The 24764-nt window shown below is 37.9% G+C and overlaps 1 protein-coding gene across 4 annotated transcripts in view; it reads left to right on the plus strand.

Moving 5' to 3' along the window:
- The window catches only part of LOC124795494 (activator of 90 kDa heat shock protein ATPase homolog 1-like), a 97020-nt gene that overhangs the window by 12518 nt on the left and 59738 nt on the right, over positions 1–24764 (plus strand). For 3 of the 4 annotated variants that reach the window (XM_047259541.1, XM_047259543.1, XM_047259542.1), the window contains exon 3: positions 5010–5089. In XM_047259541.1, the coding sequence (XP_047115497.1) occupies positions 5010–5089 (80 nt within the window). Of the gene's footprint in view, positions 1–5009; positions 5090–18396; positions 18531–24764 lie in introns of those variants that run through there. The other variant, XM_047259544.1, reaches the window with a different exon arrangement.

A 24764-nucleotide genomic window follows, 5' to 3' on the forward strand; every position in this document is an offset into this window, starting at 1 on the left:
TTTCCTTTGGGGCTATCATCACTTGGGAAAGACTGTTTACATCCATGTTCATGGTTCATATCTTATGAAGGAGGCTGAGAGTGACATACAGATGCAATATTTCTTTTTTTAGGGTGTGGTTACATGTTACCTAACACTTTGGCCATGCGGTCCACTCATATTGGACAAAAGCATGACCAGAGAGGAACATGCAGTTGCTGTTGTGACATTGACTGTTCTTGCAGCTTAGCATTGCATTGCCCCAAGGGGTGTGGAGTCCGCAGTTGTATGACTGCGACATCAGCTTTCCCCCTTGAGCTAAATGATGGCGGCTGAGGAGGAGAAGAAGCAACAATGCCTACTGCATACCGAGCTTCTATTTGATTTCCTGCTGCCCTAGATACTATGGAAAAGACTGGGCAGCGCTCAAAACCTCTGTGAGGGAGGGATTCTCACATTGTAAAGCACATTCACTAACATCCAGGTGTATTATAGCATTGCAAACCATTGGATCATCATGAGTCACGGTGAGCTTCAGTAACAAACTGGCATTGATGGCTAAGCCCATAAAGTTTGATTGCTCCCCAAGCTCTGTATGACTGTTGCATCCAATTTTGACAAAGGTGGAACTCGCTGTGAGCAGCAGTAACGTGAGTATGTTTGCAGTGCTAAGTAGAGAGCAAGTGATGCATTGCATCAGAAGAGAGACTGACGGGTTCTGTAGAAGGAGCTAGCTGGTACAAAAGGTGATAAACACGAGGAGAAATCCATGACTGAAAGAAAGCCTTACACACACTGACGACTCCAAAAGCTTGAATATTTTGCTGAAGGTGTTTTTCATATGCATCCCACTCTTCCGCAGTATTATTATGTGGAGGAAACGGTGGGAGTTGCGTTGATGAACCCTGGCACATCAACGATGCTACCGTATTGTTTAGTGCCACAGAGAGAGCTTGTTGCTGACTGATGAGAGCTCGCTGCTGTTCAACAAGAGACTGAAGAACTATTTCCACTGACATGTTGGCTATAGCAAACCAAAAAAAGAAATGTGCTTGATTGAAAGTGTTGTAATGTTGTACCCATGAAGCAGAGATCAGTACAATCACACTTAACTACAGAATACATTAAAGCACAATCTAGCAGTTAAGCATACACTCGTAAGGTAAAAATTAGTCTGGATGAGGAATCAGCACACTAGCTTATGAGGTCTGTTCGAAAAATCCCATAACTTTGTCCACACAATTTTTCTGTGCTTAACTTTTACTTATTGTGCATAGTCTCCTTTGAAGTACTCTCCTGCACAATAGATACACCACTCCCAAAGCTGTTTTCACTTACAGGAGCAGTCTTGGTATGCCTCTTTCTGGATCGTGTGAAGTGTCATCTGTGAATTTTCTTTTGTCTTGTCTATTGTTGCATATCTTCATCCTTTCAGTGGGGTTTTCAACTTTGGAAATTAAAGAAGTCTGCAGGGGCCAGGTCTGGAGAATATGGAGGATGAGGCAGCACAGTAATTTCGTTTTTTGTGCTAGAGCCATGTCTTGTCTCGCTCACTACTGCTGAACGTATAATGTCATTTTTTCAATTCAGTCTGACCACTTGGCAACAGTTCATGTCACTATCTTTTGTAAAACTGTTTATTGAATCGTACATGCTGTACACTTTGTCATATACTTTGATTTTTGTTTTATTATTTATGTTTTTTGGCATAAGGTTGTTCAATTGTTTCTATGGGCACAATAAAACACCACTGTCCTTATACATTCATGACATCTGGTGGCAAGTGATATTAGCGAAGCTTTGTAATGCTGTCCCACTATCAGTTATGTCAGTTATGTTCCAATATTGATTGGTGATATACATGACTCCACACTCTGTATGAAGATTGCGCTCTTATTTTTGGTATGTCGACTCTTGTACTTCATGCAACATGTTTCATAAAATTATGGTTATGTTTTCGCATTCTTCCTTAGCAGATATTTTGGTGATGGGGAGAGCCAGGAATTTATCAATAAATCACTCCTGGACGCAAAGTGAATAGTTATTTTAGTGACCTATTAAGCCACGGATAAATACTCAAATTGACATAATGGTCACATGCCCTCTATGTGACTTAATGTCACACCTTAAATTTGGTACTAGATAGTATACATCCTACGGCTTAACCTATACTACACACTTTGAGCTCTTTGGTTGTGATTTTTATGCATGGGCGCATTATGCCAATAGATATTACATTGAATGAATTGTGTTTCCACGACAGTAGAGTCTTTAATGGCCACAACATGTTTTATTGGAGTGTGGATAATCTGCATTGGCATGTCTGATAGCTCTGCAGTGGGGTGTAATTGTGTGTATGATGGGTTATTGCCTGATTGATTTACATTTATTTCATGCATGCATCTTCGAACCTACAACAGAGATCGCTATTTCAAGTAGGTGCTTCCCAAGCAATATACTTAATGGAACATTGTGTACTATTTTTCTTAGCCACAGGTCGTAATATTCTCATGCCAGTTCAGCCCAGCTAATCTCCATAACTTAATGACACATAAAAATGGCCTATGTCAGGTCCAAATAAATTAAGCGATCGTGGAAGCAAGTATGTCACACTGCCACTTTCTAGATAATTGACAGTAATAAAAACAGGACAGTAATTGCATGGAACCTGAATGCTCTTATGCTTGAGCTTTGTGCATTATTGTGTCTTTAACCATGTTCCTGCCAGTTAACAATAGCATTAAAGAGTTTGCGACATTCGCCTGCTTTATTTCTTCATTGACAGTCCTTGGTGTCGATGTGCTGCAATTTTATACTGGCTGAAAAATGGGGAGGTGGAAGTTCAACACTGACTACTGTAAATGATACAGCTGACAGTTGCATAGTTGCATTTCACAGTTCTTTACTTTAACTGTTCACAACTCCCCAATATTACACAGTTATATGACCAGTTCACTATTGGTAAGTGTTAATAGGTTGCAGGCAAACATCAGCATACTGCTACAATAGCTTGCTGTTGAACTACTATGAGCAGTAAAAACCTAACAACACAGTTCACAGTTCTTGCAGAATTAATGCGGTACGTGTGACACTATTTCTCAAATAAATTGAACAGACACTGTCATTGTTTCAACACATAGCCTATTTGTGTTACACTAATTCCACTGTTAAATTAATGATTATTGTTACTCTAACTGATACAGACTTCCCATCTGAAAATTGGCCGTGGACTGACTGACTTGGGACCAAAAATCAGGCCTTTATATATCCTCACAATAATAAGCACTGAAACTATACATTATTTGATGATTAATTTACAGAAATTACAATTTAAACATAACTCATTCAATTAACTGAATACATCTGAAAAATCCTTCCTCTTTAACAGTTCCTTCTATCATAAAGGTTAGGCCAAATTATTTGTTTAAATAATGAAATTAACAGTTACACAAACAATGCTTTTGACACACCTGGTAATTATTTTGGAATTAATTAAGGGATGGATTTGCTAATATGTTCTCAAATAGAGCCAAATAAATACTTTAAGAATCCTAGTAGTTCTTCATCCAAATGTTTATTACAGAATTTTTATTTGTTTGTAAGCCAGCAATAGAATCTAAGTCATGAGACAATAACTGATTTCACCCTATAATGATAATTAGGCAAAAATGAAAGTAACGTAAATTTAAGGAGGCAGATGGCAAAACAAGAGAGGAAGTAAAAGAATCCCAGCTTGCTTCGTCACAAGTTATCCTGTTGTCATGCACAAAAAATTATTCATCTGGTATTAACTTGGTCTGTGAAAAGACAACCACAAATTCAGACTGCAAAAGGATAGGAAAAGGAATTGACCATGTCCTTTTTCAAGGGAAACATCTTGCAATTTGTCTTAAATAATTTAGGAAAACCACAGAAAACCTAAAGTAATGTGGATGGCAAGATGAGGATTTGAACCTCCAGCCTACCAAATGAAAGTCCAGTGACTTATCACTGCACCATCACACTCAGCTTGATGAACAACATGCCAAAGTGTTTTTTAGCGGATGCGAAGTGGTAATTGAAGCACTATTAGCTATTCCCTTGAAACGTTTTAGTGTTGTATTAATCTGTTATGATTTTACCTTATGAACTACTAAATTTTACCCACAGCTGTGTTAGCTTTGTTATGAGTGATGGTGAGTAAGTAAGCTTACCGTATGTACAGTAACATCAGCTGCCCTCGTGTTTCTGCCCACTTGGGTAAGCATAGCTCATTAAGTGCACTATGCTCTCCTCCCTCCCAAGTGGTCTCAGTGCAAGATGTGTCGACATGCACAGTGCATACAGATAGGCACTGACAGGAGCATATGTGTATTCATCATGCTATTGAAATAGTTATACATTATACAACATATACATTATGCAACAAATGGTGTGGAAGTATGAATTAAACAGATTGAAGATTGTATAAGCACAGTGTTAATTACTTTCAATCACATCACATATCAACCAACAAAAGAATTTTCATAAATGTGATAAAGAGCAGAAGTCAAAGAGTAAATTGCTTTTTCAGAGAGTAAGTATTCTCCTCTAATTCACATAATGTTCTTCAAATCAATGTATCTTGTATGACACACTTTCTGAAGAAGCCTGTATTCATTCTCAGGGTTCGAGGTACCTCCATAGCAAACATCACTGAAATCAGTTCAGTGGGTTGGTTATGAAAATGTAACAGACAGAGTTACTTTTGAATTTATGATATTAGTATTGATAAAACTTTCAGTTATGGTATGTTTTTTACATGGTATGAAGTTGATGAAATAAAGTCTGTATGGTGCCCCAAGCAATGCAGAAGTTACCTGAAAATTCATGCAGTAATTTTGGGGAAATGTGTTCAAACAGACAGACTCATGGCAGTTTTACGGATTTATTATCAGTATGGTTAAGTAAAAATTAACATGAATGACTCCAGTTGTTTGCTAAATTGCAAAGAGGGAATCAAATGGGAAGCATATTTGAAAGAAATGTAACTGAACTACCTTTTCTTCTAGGACAGAAAAGAATGCCCGCCAGTGGTCAATCAACAAACTCCAAGAGTTGCTGACAGGTTTGAAGATTGAAAATGCACTTGGTACGTATCAGAACATTTGCTTGGTATGTTTTCATGTTGTTAAAATAATACTATTACAACTGCTATTGATGCTTTGTCTAATCTGTGTTTTGTATCATAAATAAAACTTCGAAATGATCAGCTCTATATTCCAGTGCTTTAGTTTGTGTTTCTCTCAATTCCTCTTGGTATGTATTAAAATATTTTTCCTGCGCTACAGTTGTACAGTATCATCAGGCTTCAATTTTTTAGAGGATGGCAGAACAGCTCAAATTTCAATTGCACCTAGAATTTATGTGGTAAAAGTTAAGAAAAAACTGTAGTGTTAAAAGGTCAAAGTTGTCATCACAATCCTAAAAAGCAGAAGTTTGTATAGAGTTCATTATATTTCCAATAAGGCTCTAAAAAGTAGATCTAAAGCCACCTGTGGCTATAGATTTGGAAAATTACTGTCGGCAACTGTAGACTTTCATAAGTAAGCTTAGACTACAGTAGTTTTCCTAATGATTTTTGGCAGCTATGTCGTATCCATGTTACCTGTATGTTAGGTGTGTTGCATATCTGTTGGGTGTTACTTCATAATAATTGCCTTCTTTACATATGCAATCAGTGTCTTACTAGCATCCTGTAAAAACCAGAAGCAGTAAACCATCTAGAAAGAGAGTGAGGATTATAAAGGGACATGTAACCTGTGTAGTTATCTTCCTATCTGTTACTTAAAAATATACAATATTTGTAGCAAAATTGAAAATTCAAGTTTTTTGACAGTTGTTGATTTCTAATGTGAAACAGAAGGATGTTGCAATAAAAACAAAGGAAAATACTACAGATTTATCAAATAGTGCTACAAAATGCTATGTCCCCAACAAAAAGGTAAAATAAAAAGCCCTGCAAAACAAAAATAGAGCAAAACACTTCAATAATGTTAAACTTATATAAAACATGTTTCCGTTATTCATAAACAACTTTCCCATTTATCAGTAATAACAGAGAACTCTTGCCTTTGATCAAAATGAAGAATGTTTTATTGAGTACAAAGCAATTTATATTCTGTAAGGATATAAAATACACAATGGACTAACCCTGAATGATATGTAGTTCTAATTATGTCCAAAACAAGCAAACAAACAAAAAAATCAAGCAGAAATCATGTGTTCTTAGTTTCTCTCATATAAATTTGTTTATGTTTTTTCTCTACCAATGCTACCAGTACTACTGTAATCCTGCCATTTACTATGTCATTTTTGTGGTGTGCCAAAACTCCTGAACCATAGTTTTGGTAGAGTGCAACTCTTGTTACACACTGTTGACTCAGGGTATTTTGCCAGACATATTTGTTATAAAGAAACATGACTGCACAGCCACCAGTGGCTGCCAGCCGGTCTCACTTCTTAAACATTTTTTCTAAATTTTTTTTTAGATTATCATCCATTTGTGTAGTGGTGGGATACTTAGTGAAATGGAGTTTGATTTTCAAAAGGGGTTTGCAACATTTGGCTTATCTCATATCTTGCATACTGATCTATGCTGAAAACCGTCTTTTTTTTTTTTAAAAAAAAAGTGGATCAGGTAAAATGATGAACATCACTCATTATTTAAGTGTCTTTTCCCAGTTTTATTAGCATTATAACGTTTTTTTATGACCAGTTCCATACGTATGGTACACAGTTTATACAGGTAGGAGACCAGATCTCTTTATTCATCAACATGTCCAGAAGAGAATAATCCAGCTATAATTCTGTGACACACTGTTGGATCTCACACTGGAAAAAGTCCAGTAATAAACACATGAAATTAACAGTACACACTATATAGTTTTCAGTAAAGGCACCACAATGATAAAATAAACTGCTAAACACAACCCTGATTTGATTTTGATTTGGTTTTATTACGGAAGCAAACCAACATTGGTCAAGCCTGCTGCTGCCCACACTGAAACAGAGTTTATTGTGTGGCATCATTACCTGTGTTTCTAGTAAAGCCATCCAGTGCCCTTGAACAGTGCAAGGAGATCCTTTCCCAGTGCTTTGCTAGACACAATTTCTTTAGTTCTGGTTGATCCAAATATTCTGTCTCTTTTAATCTCCAGTGCCTCACATTCGAAGATCAAATGGGATGTGGTTTCCTCATCCACACCACACATCCTACATTTGGGGTCTTCTTCTATTATCCCCATTGTATGTAGGTGTTTTCTGAAATTCCCATGGCCAGTCAATAGTCCAACCATGAGTTTCATTTCTCTCCTGTTCAAGCCCAGGATTTGAGAGACTTCTGTTAGAACATGGCTTCAGCATCAATACCTTGCCATGTTTTTGCTTTTGGATCTTACCCCAATGCTCTACATGCTGTCTCCTTGTCCAGTCCCATAGTTTTATTTTGATCATCGCCTTGGTGATAGTCAGGACAGGTTCCGGTCCAATAAATGGTGTCATCGCACCTATCCTGGCCAACCTATCAGCTTGCTCATTACCACTAATCCCTGAGTCACCAGGTACCCACAATGGGTTTGCCCTGTTGCTTTCCCCTGGCTCCGCAAGGACTTAATGGCAAAATGCCATGTTCTTTGATCTTGTTGCAGAGGCTGCCAGTGTTTTCAGGGCTGTTCGGCTGTCTGAATAAATGAAAATGCTATGACATCTGTAGCACCTCTGCAAATTCTCCTCCACACACACCCTGATAGCAGATTTTTCTGCTTGAAACACAGTGGCCGTCTTCCCTAGAGAGATTGCACTCTCCAGCTTTGCCTGCACCCCTTATACTCCGGCCCAAACACCTTGGTCTGTTTTCAAAAGGTCAGTGAACCAGACTATGTCCCCAGTTTGGTGTCGAAGTTTGTTCTCCCAGAGTTCTGTACTTCCAATTACTACATTGAAAGACTTGTTGAAGCAGCTGGGAGTTATTATATAGTCAGCCTGCATTTCCCCAAGCATACATATGTCTACCTCACTCAGTATTTTAGTGTGAGATCCTGGATACCTCAGAGAGTTTCAGTTTTTGCCAGTCTTTAACCTGTGTGCTCCAGCTGCTGCCTCCATCTTTACCCACAGGGGTAATGGGGGCATGTCCATTATAGTTTCCATCCCAGCAGTGGGTGTACTGCTAATTCTGCCTGTAATGGCTAAGCAGGCCAATCTCTGCACCTTAGCAAACTCCTTAATAGCTACCTGCTGTTCTACCTTTTTCCATCACACTGTAGCCCCATAAGTCATCATAGGTCATACTACCATGGTGTATATCCAGTACATACTCTTGGGGCCTAAGCCCCAGTTTTTACCATAAGCTCTCCTGGTACTTATTAGAGTACCTTTTGCCTTGGAACAGGTGCTCGTTACATGAGGGTCCACGATAGTTTCTCATCCAGGCTTACCCCTAGATATGTCACTATCCCTTTCCATGGTAGAGTTTCATCAAGAAGCTTGAGATTCCAATAAGTGTGTTGGATCAGCTTCCTCCTAAATGGTACTACCACAGTCTTCTTAGGACTCAACCGTAGATTCTGTTTCCTGCGCCAATTTTGTACATTGTTCAATGTTCCTTGTGCCATAGCTCTGACTGTACTTGAAACTCTGTACATATCCAGAAAGTGAATGGTGGTTATCTGAACGCACTGTCATGGTAGTTGCAGCAACCAGCCTGTTTATGCATTATGAGCACCACAATACTGACAACACAACAAGTGGGCAGGGCTACTGCAGGACCAACTGGCTAGTTTCCACACCTTATTTAAAGTTAGAAACTTATTATACCATATCTGGTTAAAAGCATACATTGGCACAACAAATGAGCACCAAATCAGTATTAATGCCTGTCATTCAGAGCTAAAGGTGTCCAACTTGGCAGCATCAACCATGAGAAAAGGATTAAACCAGGCAAAGGGGCAGTGTGGTTCTGCAAGCAGCCATCAGTAGCTTGGGCCTTCACCACAATTGGTCCAAAGGCAGGCTCTGAATCCATCTCCTTGGACTTGGCACCTTTGCACTTGTGACTGATCTCTGGGTCACTCCAGCCAAAGCAGACTTATGTCCTGGAGGGCAGCCATTCGAGGACAGAGCAGTTTAGCCACTTACACTCCTATGCTGATTTGAGCATCCTGGTGCTTGCAAGGGTGAGTTCCACTTCTGAGCGTTAAAATCCCCTGAAACAATTACAGTTGGCTTCCAAGCCTTGCTGAAAACAGCTACATTGTGCACAACAAGTGCATGCAGCAATGCACGGACTCTGGGCATCAGATTCCTGTGCTCGGTCATGTCACAGCTGGCCTCTGGCTGCCTGCTTGTCTCAGTACACCTCCATGTATTGTCCTCACAATATGCCAAAGGGGGGGGGGGGTGGATGCCACAAAACTATGCTATTAGTGTCGTAGCTTGAGCCCAATTAAAATGTTTGACTTTTGATGAAGTTTTCACGTGTTACCAATGGCCAACATCCTGCCAATGACCCAGTGCTGCCATTCAACCCTGCCACAAAAGAGGCCAATTACCCCAGGCCACTACAAGGTTATCAACTAGTTTTGCACAGATGGGCTAGCTTTTTATTTATTTGTTTGTTTATTCAGCATGAACTGCTTAGGACTATCAGGCTCTCTCTTTCATCAGACTAGTTTTTCCCACATACAGTACATTTTTTACATTATAGTTCCCTAAGAAATAATTTTAATATGACAAATAGTATTAAAATCATTTGAATCTCAGAAGTGGCAATGTGATTAAATAACACTGACTATGAACTAATAAATTTAATGCTGGCAGTACTTGTACTAAAGCATATGCTACTACTAATAGTGACAATAGTAAAATAATGATGATAATGTAATAATAATTATGTCATAATAACAACATTAATAACAATAGTGGCAGACAAAAATAATTTATAGGTGTACAAGATAAATGTTTTCTGATGCAGCAGGTTCTAGGGAATGGAAATTTAAGAAGACTGTACCAGTTAAGACCACTGAGAAAAGAGATTGATCTGGTTGGAAGGAAGGATGCACAAGGGTAACGAGTGTGTACAGGGATAGTGGAAACCCTTATTGTAGCTTCAGTAGATATGTTATTACCTGTCTTCTGAAACTGGAGATGTTATTCAGTTCTTAATGTGGCAGAAAGGATTTTGATCTGGTGGGAATTGTCATTTATGACATGTTGTTCAGATAAGAGCATTAGTATAGTGGAGAGATATGAAGGACAGTGTTCATCGTTAAGACAACAGAGAAGATAGAGGGTACGGAAGTCTCTGTGTTTGCCTGCATGCAGCCAGGATAGCTGTGCGATGGTGAAATATGATCAAAGAGTTGAATTCTGATGATAAAATGAACACATGCATTCATAACCGGTTCCAGGTGGGCTAAGCTTTCCTGAGAAAGGCTTTTCAAGATAACATTGCTATAATAAATCATTTGAAGGACAAATGTGTGTACAAGTTTCTTTTTCAGATCAAGAGAAATTAGCTTTAAGCTGTAAAGAACCTGGATCATCCACACATGTATTCTCAAAAATATCCCACCTGCTATTAACATAGTGGAAAGAAAAGTGTAGTGCCATAAATCTTGGTTGCTTGTACTGATGAAAAGTTAAAGTGGAAAGACCATTTAATGCACCTGCTAGAACTATAGGTTCAACTATTTGGATAGTTTTGCTATAAAAATAATTGCCAACTTTGTAGATGTAGAAATCAGAAAGTTAAAATATTTTGGAGTCTTTATTTATGGATGCCCTATGAAATATTTTGGAGTAACTCTTGACTTAAGTAGAAAATATTAATTTTACATAAGAAAGTAATGTTGATTATGTTCTTAGTCCATACATGTATATATCTAATAGGCATCTGTTTAATCCACTGGGAATATTAACCACAGCCTAAGAATACATGACTTTGTTGGTCATCAACACTACCCACTAGTTAGTGGTGCTGATGAACTACCATCATTAGGTGCTTGTTGCATTTCATATAGCTTTGCAAATTATGCCTTCTTATTTAATAGACATGACTGTGTCAAGCAGTACACTACTAATGCTGTATTTAAACATTATAAGGTTATTTTTCCTACTCATCTGCATTAACTTACCTTTTTCTTGCTTTGGATTAGAAGACATTCTGTCTGGTTTCTGGTGGCTATCTGAAGTGGTGAAGCCTGTCAATCTTCCTTGTGAGATGAAGACAGAGCTCGCCCTTTGTAGCATCGTTGACATAACTGACTGTGGACTGTTTGTACACATGCAAGGGGAAGGTCTGAATCAGACTCAGATGGTTGTGTGACCATGTAGGTTGTAGAGTCATTGCCTTGAATCATAGGCTGTAGAGGTGTCATGATCTGCATAATAGGTCAGGGGTTTATTACACACAGGAAATGGCTAAACAGATAATGGGGGTTGTGTGAAGTGGGATGGATAGTTTTTTTTTAGGTGAGAGGGTCTTGGGAAATTACAAAAAGGCTTCAGTCTGAAAGGGAGTGGGTCAAACATAGGACAAGTATAGACCTAGGAACCATTAGCATTATAGTTGTAAATTGTCATAGCTGTGTTGGGAAAGAACCAGAGCTCGAAGTGCCAATAGAAAGCACTGAAGCTGAAATTCTTAGAGGTACTGAAAGCTGGATAAAGTAGGAGGTAAGTACAGCTGAAGTTCTTAACAGGAATGTTACAGTTTACAGAAAGGATACTGTGACCTCTCTGACAGGAAATCACGAATCCAGTCACATAATTGAGATGGTCTTCCATAAGTACAGAATTTCACTAAAAGCTGCTTGTGTGGTACAGTGTGAAAAGCCTTCTTTAAATCTGGAAATACAGAATCAATTTGAATACCCTTGTCAAGTTAATTTTTATCTGCTTTTTTGAATAGATATATTTTGCATTTATCTTTGGAAGATTTGGGGATGACAGTATTCAGTCTCACTATGACAAACCTGTGTTCACTAGTCCCTGTATCCATTGTATCATATGAGTAAAGAGGTAGTTGTGTTTCACAAGAATGACGTTTTCCAAATCCATGTTGACTGTGTGTCAACAGACTGTTCTCTTTGAGGTAATTCATAGTGTTCGAGCACAATATATGTTCCAATATCCTTCTGCATATTGATGTTGATGATGTGGGCCTGTAATTTAGTGGGTTATTCCTGCTACCCTTCTTGAATATTGATATGACCTGTGCAACTTTTCATTCTTTGGGTATCGATGTCTCGTTGAGCAAGCAGTTGTATACGATTGTTAAGCATAGAGCTACTGCATCAGCATACTCAGAAAGGAACCTAATTGCTGTACAGTCTGGGCTCGAAGATTTGCTTTTATTAAGTGATTTAAATTGCTTTGCTACTCCAAGGATATCTACTTCTGAGTTACTCATGTTGGCAGCTAATCTTGATTCGAATTCAGGAATATTTACTGTTTGTTCTTTGGTGAAGGAATTTCGAAAGGTTGTGTTTAATAACTCGGCTTTGGGAGAGCTGTTGTCGATGGTATTTCCATTGCTGTTATGTGGAGAAGGCATTCATTGTCTTGCCAGTATCATATTTTACATATGACCAGAATCTCTTTGGCTTTTCTGCCACATTGTGAGACAAAGATTTGTTGTGGAAACTATGATACAACGTGCTAAATTTCGAACTTCTGCAAAAGATCACCAATCTTGGAGATTTTGCATTCGCTTAAATTTGGCATGCTTTTTTTGTTGCCTCTGCAACAGTGTTCTGACGCTTCTCAATTGCTGTTGATACTACTTCTTTGAATTTAGTCCACATCTGATCTACACTTACATTGTTAATAAGGAAGAATTTGAGATTATTTCTCAAGGAGGTGTCAAGTTAATTTTTATCTGCTTTTTTGAATAGATATATTTTGCATTTATCTTTGGAGGATTTGGGGATGACAGTATTCAGTCTCACTATGACAACCCTGTGTTCACTAGTGCCTGTATCCATTTTGATGCTTCTTATTAGCTGAGGTCAAGTGTGTTTTCACAACCAATTACTATTTGCCTGGGCTCATGAAGTAACTGCTCAAAATAATTTGCAGAGAATGCATTTAGCACAATTTTGGATGATGTTTTATGCATAATTCCGTATTTAAACATGCATTTTCACTGAGATATCAAACATAAATTGAAGTCACCACCAACTATAATTATGTGAGTTTGAATTAAACTCAAGTTTTCTTTGAAACTTTCAGCAGTTGTATCATCTGAGTTGAGAGGTGGTAAAAGGCTCCAATTATTGTTGTATTCTGGTTGCCAAGAATGAGCTCTACCCATACTAACTCACAGGAACTCTCTACTTCAATTTTGATACAAGATAAACTACTTCTCAAAACAAACATGCCACCACAAACTGTGTTTAACCTATCCCTTCTGAACACCGTTAGGCCCTTCACAAAAATTTCAGCTGAGCTTATCTCGAGCTTTAGCCAGCTTTCAATGCCTATAATGATTTGAGCATCGGTGCTTTCTATTAGCATTTGGAGTTCTGGTACTTTCACAACACAGCTATGACAATTTACAACTGTTATACTGATGGTTCCTGTATCTGCATACTTCCTCTGTTCGAACTGCACCCTTTGAGCGTGAAGCCCTTTTTGTGTTTCCAAGAGACCCTCTAACCTAAAAAAAACTGACCAATCCATGTCACATAGCTCCTGCTATCGGTGTATCTGCCTTCTGCATGTAGTGGACTCCTGACCCATTCAGCAGAACCCGAAACCCAACCACTCTATGGCACAAGTCAAGGAATCTGCAGCCTACATGGTCGCAGAACTGTCTGAGTCTCTGATTCAGACCCTCCACTTGGCTCTGTACCAGAGGTCCACAATCGGTCCTGTCAACTATGCTGCAAATGGTGAGCTGTCCTTTCATCTCACAAGCAAGACTGGCAATCTTTACCCTTAGTAAACCACTCAAAATCAGAGACAATCTATTCCAATCCAAAGTGACACACATAATTATGTGAGCCATCACATGCAGTTGGCTGCACCCTGTGCTGTTCATGGGATTCAGAAGGACCCATTCCATGTCTGGAATGACTCAACTCGGTATGAACATGGAGTGTAAATTAGCTGTCTGCCGCTCCTTGGCAGGCATGTCCCTAAGTGCCCCCATAATGCACCTAACATAGTATCACGCGATTACCAATAATCCCACCCTCTGTGATTGCACTGATCTTGCAGGTTGAGAGGTTTTCTCTGAAACAGGACAAGTGACTGCATCTGGCTGAGGGGCAGTGTCTGCCACAGGCAGCACCTGGAACCTGTTTGTCAAACTAACCGGGAAGGCCTTATGTGCTGCCCTCTGGGAAGTCTTTTGCTGCCTGCCATGCCCGAAGGTCACCTCCCACTCAACCATGGGTGAGGGGTCAACCTCAGTGTGAGCAGTGATGCCCATCCACTGCAGCTTCAAGCTTTGTAACTGAACCTATCACAACCTGGAGCTTAGAGCAAAGTGTCACCAACTCGGCTCACATCCGCACACAGCAATCACAGTCCCTATCCAAACTAAAGACTGTGGAAAACTGCACTACACAGACAAACGAAGAACAATTGACATATGTTATGGTAGTCTACTGTAGACACAGAGGATAATACAAGAACTGTGTTTAATAAATTGGATTAATATGCAGAGATTCAAACTGAACTACCAAAGTGCTCAGGTTAGACTAAATAATTTGCTCCTGATAGGAACTTGTAATGTGTCACAAAATCGGTTTGCTTTCCAACACAAACAAAACTGTGAGAACTGTGTTTATTAAGTGTTAAATTAACTTGCAGGAACTAAAAAAAACTAAATTACTAAAGTACACAGATCAAACTATACATTTCGGTCACAAGGGGAGAAATTGCGGATGTAGGGAGGATAGAGTCCCAAACACTCCCCTTGTCATTTCCATATTTTTGGAGTCCTGAAGAAAGACTTTCTTGGCTGTCATTTTGCTTTGGCTGAAGAGGTGCATGTCTCGGTACAATAGTGGTCCTGTAGGCAACTGCAAACATTTTTCCATGAAGGCATTGACCATCTTGCCTCACAGCAAGATACATGTATTACTTGTTATAATGGTAAGTTTTGGAATTATAAAAAAAAAATAGTACTTTTTTCCATCTGACTCTTTCTCATTTTTCTGCCCCTGAAACAATTATAGTTCATGATGACTTCAATCTGCCCTCAATATGTTGATGAAAATACATTTTAAATTTGGTGTTAGGTGTAGGACATTGTCCAGAATTGTACTATGTGCTTTACCTGAAAATTATGATGAGTTTTAGTTCTGGAACCCACTCGAAGTGTAAATGGTTACAATAACATACTTGACCTCTTAGCAGTTAATGATGCTAAGCAAGTAGAGCATCGTGATGGATACAAAGATAGTGACCACAAGGTCATTGTAGTGAGACTGAATGTTGAAACAAACCACCAAAAATAAATGCAGAATATATTTATTTAAACAAGCAGATAAAAATAAGCTTCAAGACAGTGTTCATTCCTTCCAAGCTAACTAGATATATAAGCATGGACCAGATGTGGCTTACATTTAACAAAATAGTAATAACAGTAATCGAGAGATTTATACAAAATAAATTAATAAGAGGTGAAAAGATTCACCATCGTACAATATAAAAAAGAAGCTTGAAATTTGGTGTGGACTTCAGTGCGAGATGTTTTTAATAGTTTCCAGAATGAAGTTCTGTCTCAAAATCATACAGAAAATCCAAAGAGATTCTCGTCATGTGGAAAGTACATCAACAGCAACACACAGTGAATACTTTCACAGTGGTAATGTGACTGGTAGCAGTGCCACTAAAGTGTAGTAACTAAATTCCTTCAGCAAAGAAGACAAAGTAAATATTCCAGAATTTGAATCAAGAACAGCTGCCAACATTAGTAACTTAGAAATAGTTATCCTTGTTGTAGTGAATCAATTTAAATTACTTAGTAAAGACAAGTCTTACAGTCCAGATAGTTTACCAGTTAGGATGCTTTTGAACTATGTTCATGTAATAACTCCATACTTAACAGTGAAATTCAATTGCTTGCTTGACATAAGTAGTGTACCTAAGGACTGGAAATTTGCACAGGTTGCACCAACACACAAGAAAGGAAATAAAAGTAATCTACTGAATTATAAACCCATATCACTGACATCGATTTGCAGTAGGATTTTGTAACATATACAGTGAGCAAACATTATGAATTACCTCAGAGAGTATGATCTATTGGCACATAGCACGGGTCCAGAAAAATCATTGTTATGAAACAGAACTGGCTCTTTATTTATACAAAGTAATGCATGCTATTGAAAGGGGATCTCAAGTTGATTCCATATTTGCAGATTTCTAGAAGGCTTTTGATGCCATCCCTCGTAGAAATCGCTTCTAATCAGATTACATGTCTGCGAAGTTTAATCACAGTTGTGTGACTGGGTTCGTGATTTCCTGTCAGAGAGGTCATAGTTTGTAGTAACTGATGGAAAGTCACTGAGTAAAACAGAAATGATCTCTTCCCTTTCCCACGAAAATGTCATAGGCCCTCTGCTTTCCTAATCTATATTTAACAGACAATCTGGGCAGCCCTCTTGGATAATTTTCAGATGATACTGCCATTTACAATCTTGTAAAGTCAGTGTAAAAACAAAATCAGTTGCAAAATTATGTAGGGAAAATACATTGTAGGGTACAATTAACTAATAAGAATATAAAGTTTGAGATCATCCATGTGGGTACTAAAAGGAATCCATTACAATTTGGCTACATTATAAATCATACAAATTTAACAGCCATCAATTTGACTAAATACCTAGGGATATAATTACAACTGAAACTGGAATCATAACATAGAAAATGTTGTGCGGAGTGTGAACCAGACACTAGGTTTTATTGGCAGAGTACTTAGAAGATGCTGCTTGATAGACAGCTTGCATTACAATTGCCCATCCTCTTCTAGAGTGCTGATGCGTGATATGAAATCCATAGGATTGACGGGGACATTGAAAAAGGTAAATGAAGGGCAACTTATTTTTTACTATTGCAAAAAAGGCACGAGAGTGTCATGGATATGAGTTACAAGATGGTGTGGCAATCACTAAAAAAAGGTGCTTTTCAGGAAATTTCAATCACCACCTTTCTCCTCCAGATGTTAATAGATTTTGTTGGCTCCAGTGTACATGGGGAGAAACAACCATCAAAATGAAATTATAGAAATCAGGGCTCATAGAGATAGATTTAAGTGTTCATTTTTTATCCCATGTGCTATTCGAGAGTGTATTGGTCAAGTAAGAGTCTGAAAGTGGTTCGACGAACCCCCTGCCAAACACATAGGTGTGAATTGCAAAGTAGTCTGTTAAAACTCTTTTTGAATCTATTCATGGAAATTGAAATAACGCCAAAAAGTATTAATGTTTTTAAATTAAGATACAGTTCTTTCTCATTAACAATCCTGAAGTGATGCAGTCCTTCAACAAAGGAAATAGCTTACAAAACATTAGTTCATCCAGTCTTGGAGTATTGTTCTTCGGTATGAGACCCTTACCAGTTGGGTCTGATTCAAGAGATTGAGAAGGTCCAAAGAAGAGCGGCAAGATTCGTGACTGGTACATTTAGCCATGGTGAGAACGTTACAAATCTCATAGAAAGTTTGAAGTGGGACACACTTGCAGATAGACGGTGCGCTAAACACAAGGGGCTGCTCACTAAATTCCGAAATTCAATCTTCACTGAGGATGGAGAGCATATATTATTACCATCAACTTTCAAATCACGCAATGATCACTATTCAAAGATAAGGGAAATAAGAGCTTGTACTGAGGCATTCAGACAGTCGTTTTTCCCTCGCGCAATACGCAAGTGGAACAGAGGGGGAGGAAATATGACTTTGGCGCCAATTGTTCCCTCCGCCACACACCGCTTGGTGGCTAGCGGAGTATGTATGTAGATGTAAATGTAGAACAATCCTACACCTTAGAGGATTTTTAAAATAGGTAAATAGTGAATTAAAAACCTGTAAATGATCAGCATGTAACTGTAAAAAGTTGTATTTTAATTGTGAAATCTTTGTTGACATATTCTACAAATAATGTTTACCATGAATGTGACATATGGGACATGGAATTTATGAGCTATAATGTATATTGCTTTCATCTGTATCACAGCACCTTTAATCTGTTGTAATTGAAAACTTTTATATTTGATTTTGATGATACTTTGTTTTCTTGCTTCCCATTAAAGAACATTGATGGTCTTGGATTAGTTTAAGCCTTTGGGTTATTTTATTCTATTTCATTTTTTCTCCAGCTGTGTGCAGTATTACAGAAGTAGATAGATGTGAAGGAGATGCAGTTGCAAATAACAGAAAGGGGAAGTTGTTATTTTTCTATGAATGGGAATTAATATTGAAATGGGAAGGTCATCTTCGTGATGCTGATCATGTAAAAATAGAAGGCACAGCAATTATTTCAAATTTCAATGAAGAACAAGAAGCTTCAGAAATCAATGTAAGCTACATTTTTTTTCCCATTCTCAACAATACTGTGTTACATAGTATTGCTGAAACTGATTTATCTTTTTGTACACTTTTTACAGTTCTTATACTAATAAATGCACTTATGTAGAACATATCGTTGATACAAAAGCATGGTCACAATATTGCTGCATGAAATTTAGTTGCAACCCTGTTCAACTTTGCCATATTGGTAGAGTTTTTTGTAATTATGGTTTTTTCCTGCCTGTGTGTCATGCCCATTTTTAATGCACTGAGTCTGTCCAAAAGTTTTTGATTTTACAGATACAACATATTCATGATGTGTTTAACACATGTTGCTTGTTTAACCCTGTTACTTGGTAACAGTGTTGCCTGTCAGCAGTACATGGAGGTAAAAAAAAAGGGTGCTGTCATTACGTCACAAACTTGAAACCATCATCCATCGGCTTATGTAGCCCTGAACACTAGGTTCAGTGCATTTATACCTACATGGTTCACTGCAGTGATACTTCCACATGACATCACTCTGAAATGTCCGTGCCCAGTTTTGACCATTGGGGATATTTATTGAATTCTGTGATCATATCCCAAACAATATCTGGTGCTTTGATTGTGCGAAGACGCAGTTGTTTCAACACAAATGCCATTTACAGGTGTACAAAAAAATATTGATGTTAATATAAAATAACTATTTGACACATCTTTATGATTTATCATGCAAATGATAAATGGATCATGAAAATAACTAACTGCCTAACTGTTTCATATCTCGAAGAACACCTCAAAATGAAATTCAAAATTAAAATCAAACAAACGATCAAATTAGACGTGTATTCCAATTGTAATATGTGTTGTTATTCTTGAAAAACTGAGTTACTGGCAAGAAATATTCCCTGAAAAAAATAGTCCATTGTGAGAATGGTAGGCCAACATGTTACACAAGTTAGGTTATCATTACTAAAAAATGATTTACATATATGTTAAAGGTAACTATCCATGTTAGTGGGTGTAAGCATTTGAGACCATTCCCTTAATCATGTTCATAGCATCACAAAATGCTGGAATATGTTTAAAAAATTGTTTAATTTTTTATGCTGTAAATTGCTGTTATTGGCAAGACTGAATGACACATCGTAAGTATGATTTCAGAGAGAGAAGATGTGTAAACTATGGTGAGGCTAATACACTGACAGTCTAACAAACCAACCATGGATTCCGTATGGATGTATATTCCATGCAGTTCTATTTCTTTGACATTTCAATAATCATTGACATGCACAAGATATGATAGCATGCCTTGATTCTTTTCTCAATGCACATGTTTATGGGCCAACAAAGAACATGTGGGTAAGATTTTTGCAAACGTGAACATCAAAATTGTTGTGTATACAAGACAAAAGCTGAATATGTAATGAACAAGAAGCAGTGCCAATAAACAATCATGCATTGGTATCGGAGTTCCAGCTTCATTTGCTATTGAAACAAATACAGTAGAAGTGGAACTAAGTGGATTACAAAAGCATTCTTTTCACATCACATCCTTCTCTTCTTAGTTACTCTAAAATTATCAACAAAAACAAGTTACATTAATGAGGCCAAATGTGTTGAATAACTAGAGCAACTATGCATTCAGGAACATAAAAACGTTCCAAATTGCCTTCCTGACACTATGCTAGTCATGTAAGCACTGTAATTTTTAGTATTTAAAACAGATGCTGCATGAACACAACAGAAATAATGAAAAAGAAGCAATTGTAAGCCGTAGTGTGCTAATGATTAGGGCTATTTAAGATGGCGGCAGGCCCCGCCCACTCTGGCTACAAAACAATCTACATCATAAGTCTATAGTGCCATTTCCTTTCTTTTTTATCTCCATGAAGCAGTATCATCAAAGTCTGAGTTAAGTAAAATATTTTATAGGTCACCACAAAACAGCTCAGCTGTGTAGTTTTTTCTCCTCAAGTGCCCTCCCTTCTCCTTAAAAGGAATATCTCATAAGAGGCAGTAATGTTTGTACAACATTAGATGAATCTTCATGCATAACAAAATTGCTGCTCAAGACCTGTAAGTTCTTTCCTGCAACTGCAGCTGTATATTCCTTATGTTTTTTGTTGGTATGAATCAGTGACTATCAACAAGTGTTGGCTGCTTTTATCACAAAGAACGATACTGGTAACTCAGTTGATAACAGTTACCAATACTAGACTGACTTAGTAAGAATTAATCACAGAAAGCTTTACATGTAACATTTTATTGACGTATGCTTTGTTTTGCCATGGACCATGCAGGTTTTTATGGTCTATATCTTACCAATATTTGCCGCAAGACATGATGTGCTGTGACATTACAAGAGCGTTATTTTACCCAAGGTTGGCTTACATTGGCTACATAGGCACATTTCGACTCTGCTTTTATTCTGAGCTCAGGAAATCCTTCCTTCAGTTTTTGTTTTTAACCTCAGTCATAACTTTAATTTCGGAAAACCACCCTGTGTGTTGGCTGACTTGCTGTTTATAACTGTTGAAACTGATATTGTCTTTTGCATTAATTCACTGTGTTATCACCATCCATACTGTGTCTGTTAATAAATTAGGTAGCAGCTGTGTACTTAAACACAGTTATGTCCAGCTTCTTTCATTATATTGTTTCAAACTGAACTTTCTTCAATACCACACTTCTGTTACATCTACTGTACAGATATTCAAATAATTATGATCATTTGATGTGTAATATTGATCATTTGAATGTGTAATATTCATACATTTTTGCTTTGCCTCTTGCTTCCCTCCTCTTTCATTGGCAGGTGTCTGAAGACTGGGGTGATAATATATGAGTAACATTTAACCTTAGCACTCAAATGCTAATTTACCGTTTGGTGTGGCAGTAGATAATCAAGATGTAAATTCTCTCTTTGTTTTCTGCCATTCACACACCAAATACACTTGAGTGCTCGGTAGAGTTTCCTCTTTTGCATGACATCCAACCCAGGTTTCATAGCAAACAAAGAAAAGTGCATTTGCTGCTATTTTTGTATGAATGTGTGATCAGTCCCTTTCCAAAGACATCCTTAATCACAAGAAAATGATATGTCTTTCCATAATACCACATTTTGTTCAAATATTTGTTCACTGAAAAGGAGATATCATTCAAACAACATTAAGAGCAAAAATTACTTCTGTGATAATGTCCTCTACTGCTTCTGTGCTAATGTCCTCTACCTGTCATTGAAGAGATTGTTCTACCTGTCATTGAAGAGATTTTTGTGTGCTTGATGAATCTAGGAATATTATACCAGGTGTTTATAATTAAACTGATGGTGTTCTGAGTGCTGCAGCATGATCCGTGTACATAGCAGGATGCTGACACATCGTAGTTATGTTCATTAATCGATGTGCTTGTGTCGTATACTGAAAAAAAAAAAAGTTCCTCTTTATGCCAATGAGTGAAAATGTGGTGCTGCAAGCAATCAAAATGTGAAATGTTTCCTGCTTTGACATCAATATGCTGTCTGTCACGTGGCAGTGCGTGCTGATTTCTTTTGTGAAGTGACAGTTGTCATAAAAGATTAAGAAGATTGAAGTTTTTTGTATGAAACTCAATGGCTGTTGAGAAGAAAGTAAAATTGTGGTAAAGTTATTTTATCAAAATGGCAGCAATAGCACTGCTGAATTGTGGGAATATAGCTAACAGAAACAGCTGTGAAGAGCCTCCATCTCAATAAATAGGCTAAAGAATATGACCAAGAAATTTGAAGAAACAAGTGATCTAAGTGGTGCAGCAGGAAAAGGGAGGCAGCCCATTCCCGTAGCAGTTGATCATGAAGTTGCTGTAGCTGTAGCCGACCACGCAGCACATGCCTCAAATTCTGCAGTCAGTGCTCAGGCTGTGTCATGGGAATTGTCTCTCCCCTGATCAACAGTCAATAAGATTTTGTGGCATATTTTACACTGGTGTCCCAAACAAATTCAGAATGTGCACCAAATGAAGAGTCAAGGTAACGTACAGCACCGTAATTTTTCTCTGTGTTTTCTGTTATGCGTGGAGATGGGTGACTTGTGGCTGAGAATATTCTTTGGCTAGATGAGACACATTTTACTTTGCATGGTGCCTGAATGGATGAAGTCGCATATGGGGTTCTACTCTGCCACATGTTCTGCAGGAACATGCATTTCACTCAACTTATGTAACTATGACAAGCTCCTTCATTCTTGGCCCATTTTTCTTCGAGGAGATGACACCTCAGGGGTGTGTTAGGTGTACTGTGATGTCAGAATGTTAAAAGGACCTCCTTGTGCAGCACATTTTCAGCTTTGCAAGAATGCAACTTTATCCATACCACTAGTTACACACAAGATAGGGTGACACCACATGTTGCTTTTCAGGTGAAAGATTTGCTTCGAGAAACCTTCGGTAATGACCACATCATCTCTAGGCAATTTCAAAACGTGTATCTTCTAGATTACCCAAGTTAAATCCATTTGACTTCTGGTTGTGGAGCTATCTGAAAGATCGTATCTCAGGGATGTATCCATATTCTTCCTGATCTGAAGGACAGAAAAGACAACATATCACTCTGATTATACTGGATGTGCTGCGATCAACTGTCAACCGTTGCCATGTTACAGATGCAGCACATTGCTGAGTTGGCAGGCCATATTGACCACATGTTGTAACTTGTGCCAGAGCCACCATTATCATGTGTTTGACCTCCCCTTTTTGTGCATCTACACCACATTCTGACTGCTTACAGTGTCATATTTTCACACGGTGGCAGAAAGTGGAACTACTATTTTTTTCAGTATACTCCACAAGCTCACCAATTAATGAACATACCTACAATGTTTCAGTGTCCTGAGATGTATACAATCCCACTGCACTAAGAACACATCAGTTTAATTTAACCACTTGGTACAATTCCCAATGCATCACTCCTTTAGGGATCATGAAGACAAGATTAGATTAACTGCAGCATACACAGAGACATTTAAAGCCATTCTTCCAATTCGCCACATGTGAATGGAATAACAAGAAGCCCCAGTATCTGGTACCATGGGCAGTACCCTCTGCCAAGCACTTCACAGTGGTTTCCAGAGTATAGATGTAGATGAAGAAACGTTATTATATTGAAATTCTGACTTGCAGTTTCAATTCAGATGTTTTCTGTAAATCACTGTGTGATCAGCGATCTCAGAAACATTTTGTTAACACACAAGCTGACTGATCCTCAGTTATTTGTTAAGGAATATGATGGAGAATGTGAACAAATCTTATCTTGCAACAATCTTGTGAAAGCTTAATGTGGCTGGTTCCCTTTATTAGCTATTTATTGGAAACTAGTGGGTCAGTTGCCAATAAACTAATGAAAGTAATCATTCTGTAATATTTGGTACCCTTATGAAGCTGTTTTTAAGTGATATATAGTGAAATTTTACCAGTCACCATCTGCAACCCCTAATGCAACCATAATCATGTACATGATATTGGTTTCATTAGGTATGAATACATAATAAGTAACCACATTTAGATAGCACACATGAGTGACAAGCATACATAACACGATAAAGAATATTAAGAACTGCGTAGAGAAATCAAGGGAACAAGAATATATAAAACAATATGCTACTGATAGTAATATACAGCTTCCCATTTAACCAAAATAAGTTGTCAGTACATTAACTTTGCATGTTGACATTAATTGTTACCTCTGTTATGTTTTATTTAAATAATCATTAACTTGTACGCTTCTCTTCTAATACCTTTATATTGCACTTGAAATGTATAATCAACTACGTTACCCCGTTCAATAGTCTGACAGTGTACCCCATTCAATAGTCTGACAGTTACCTGGGGCATAGATTCTATATGTCAAGTTTAAATTACATGCTGCACAATGAGCCAAACAGAGATCCCTACATGCTTTCAATTGCATTGAGAAATCCAGAATGGAATAATGACAATATTATGAAAAGATAGATTGCCGTTGACCATATAGCGGAGATGTTGAGTTGCAGACTGGCACAACAAAAAGACTGCAGAAAAAGTCAGCTTTAGGCCAAAAGGTCTTCTTGTTAATTAGCAACATACACACACACATTCACACAAATGCAACTCACACACACATGACCACTGTCTTTGGCTGTTGAGGCCATTCACACAGACAGACAGCTTGTTGGTTGTTGTGCCCACACAGAACAGAGCACAGTGGTTGCGACTTAGCTTTAGATCACATGACTGAATTCAAAGGTAG

This window comes from Schistocerca piceifrons, chromosome 4 (genome assembly GCF_021461385.2).
Source record: "Schistocerca piceifrons isolate TAMUIC-IGC-003096 chromosome 4, iqSchPice1.1, whole genome shotgun sequence".
NCBI classification, from domain to species: domain Eukaryota; kingdom Metazoa; phylum Arthropoda; class Insecta; order Orthoptera; family Acrididae; genus Schistocerca; species Schistocerca piceifrons.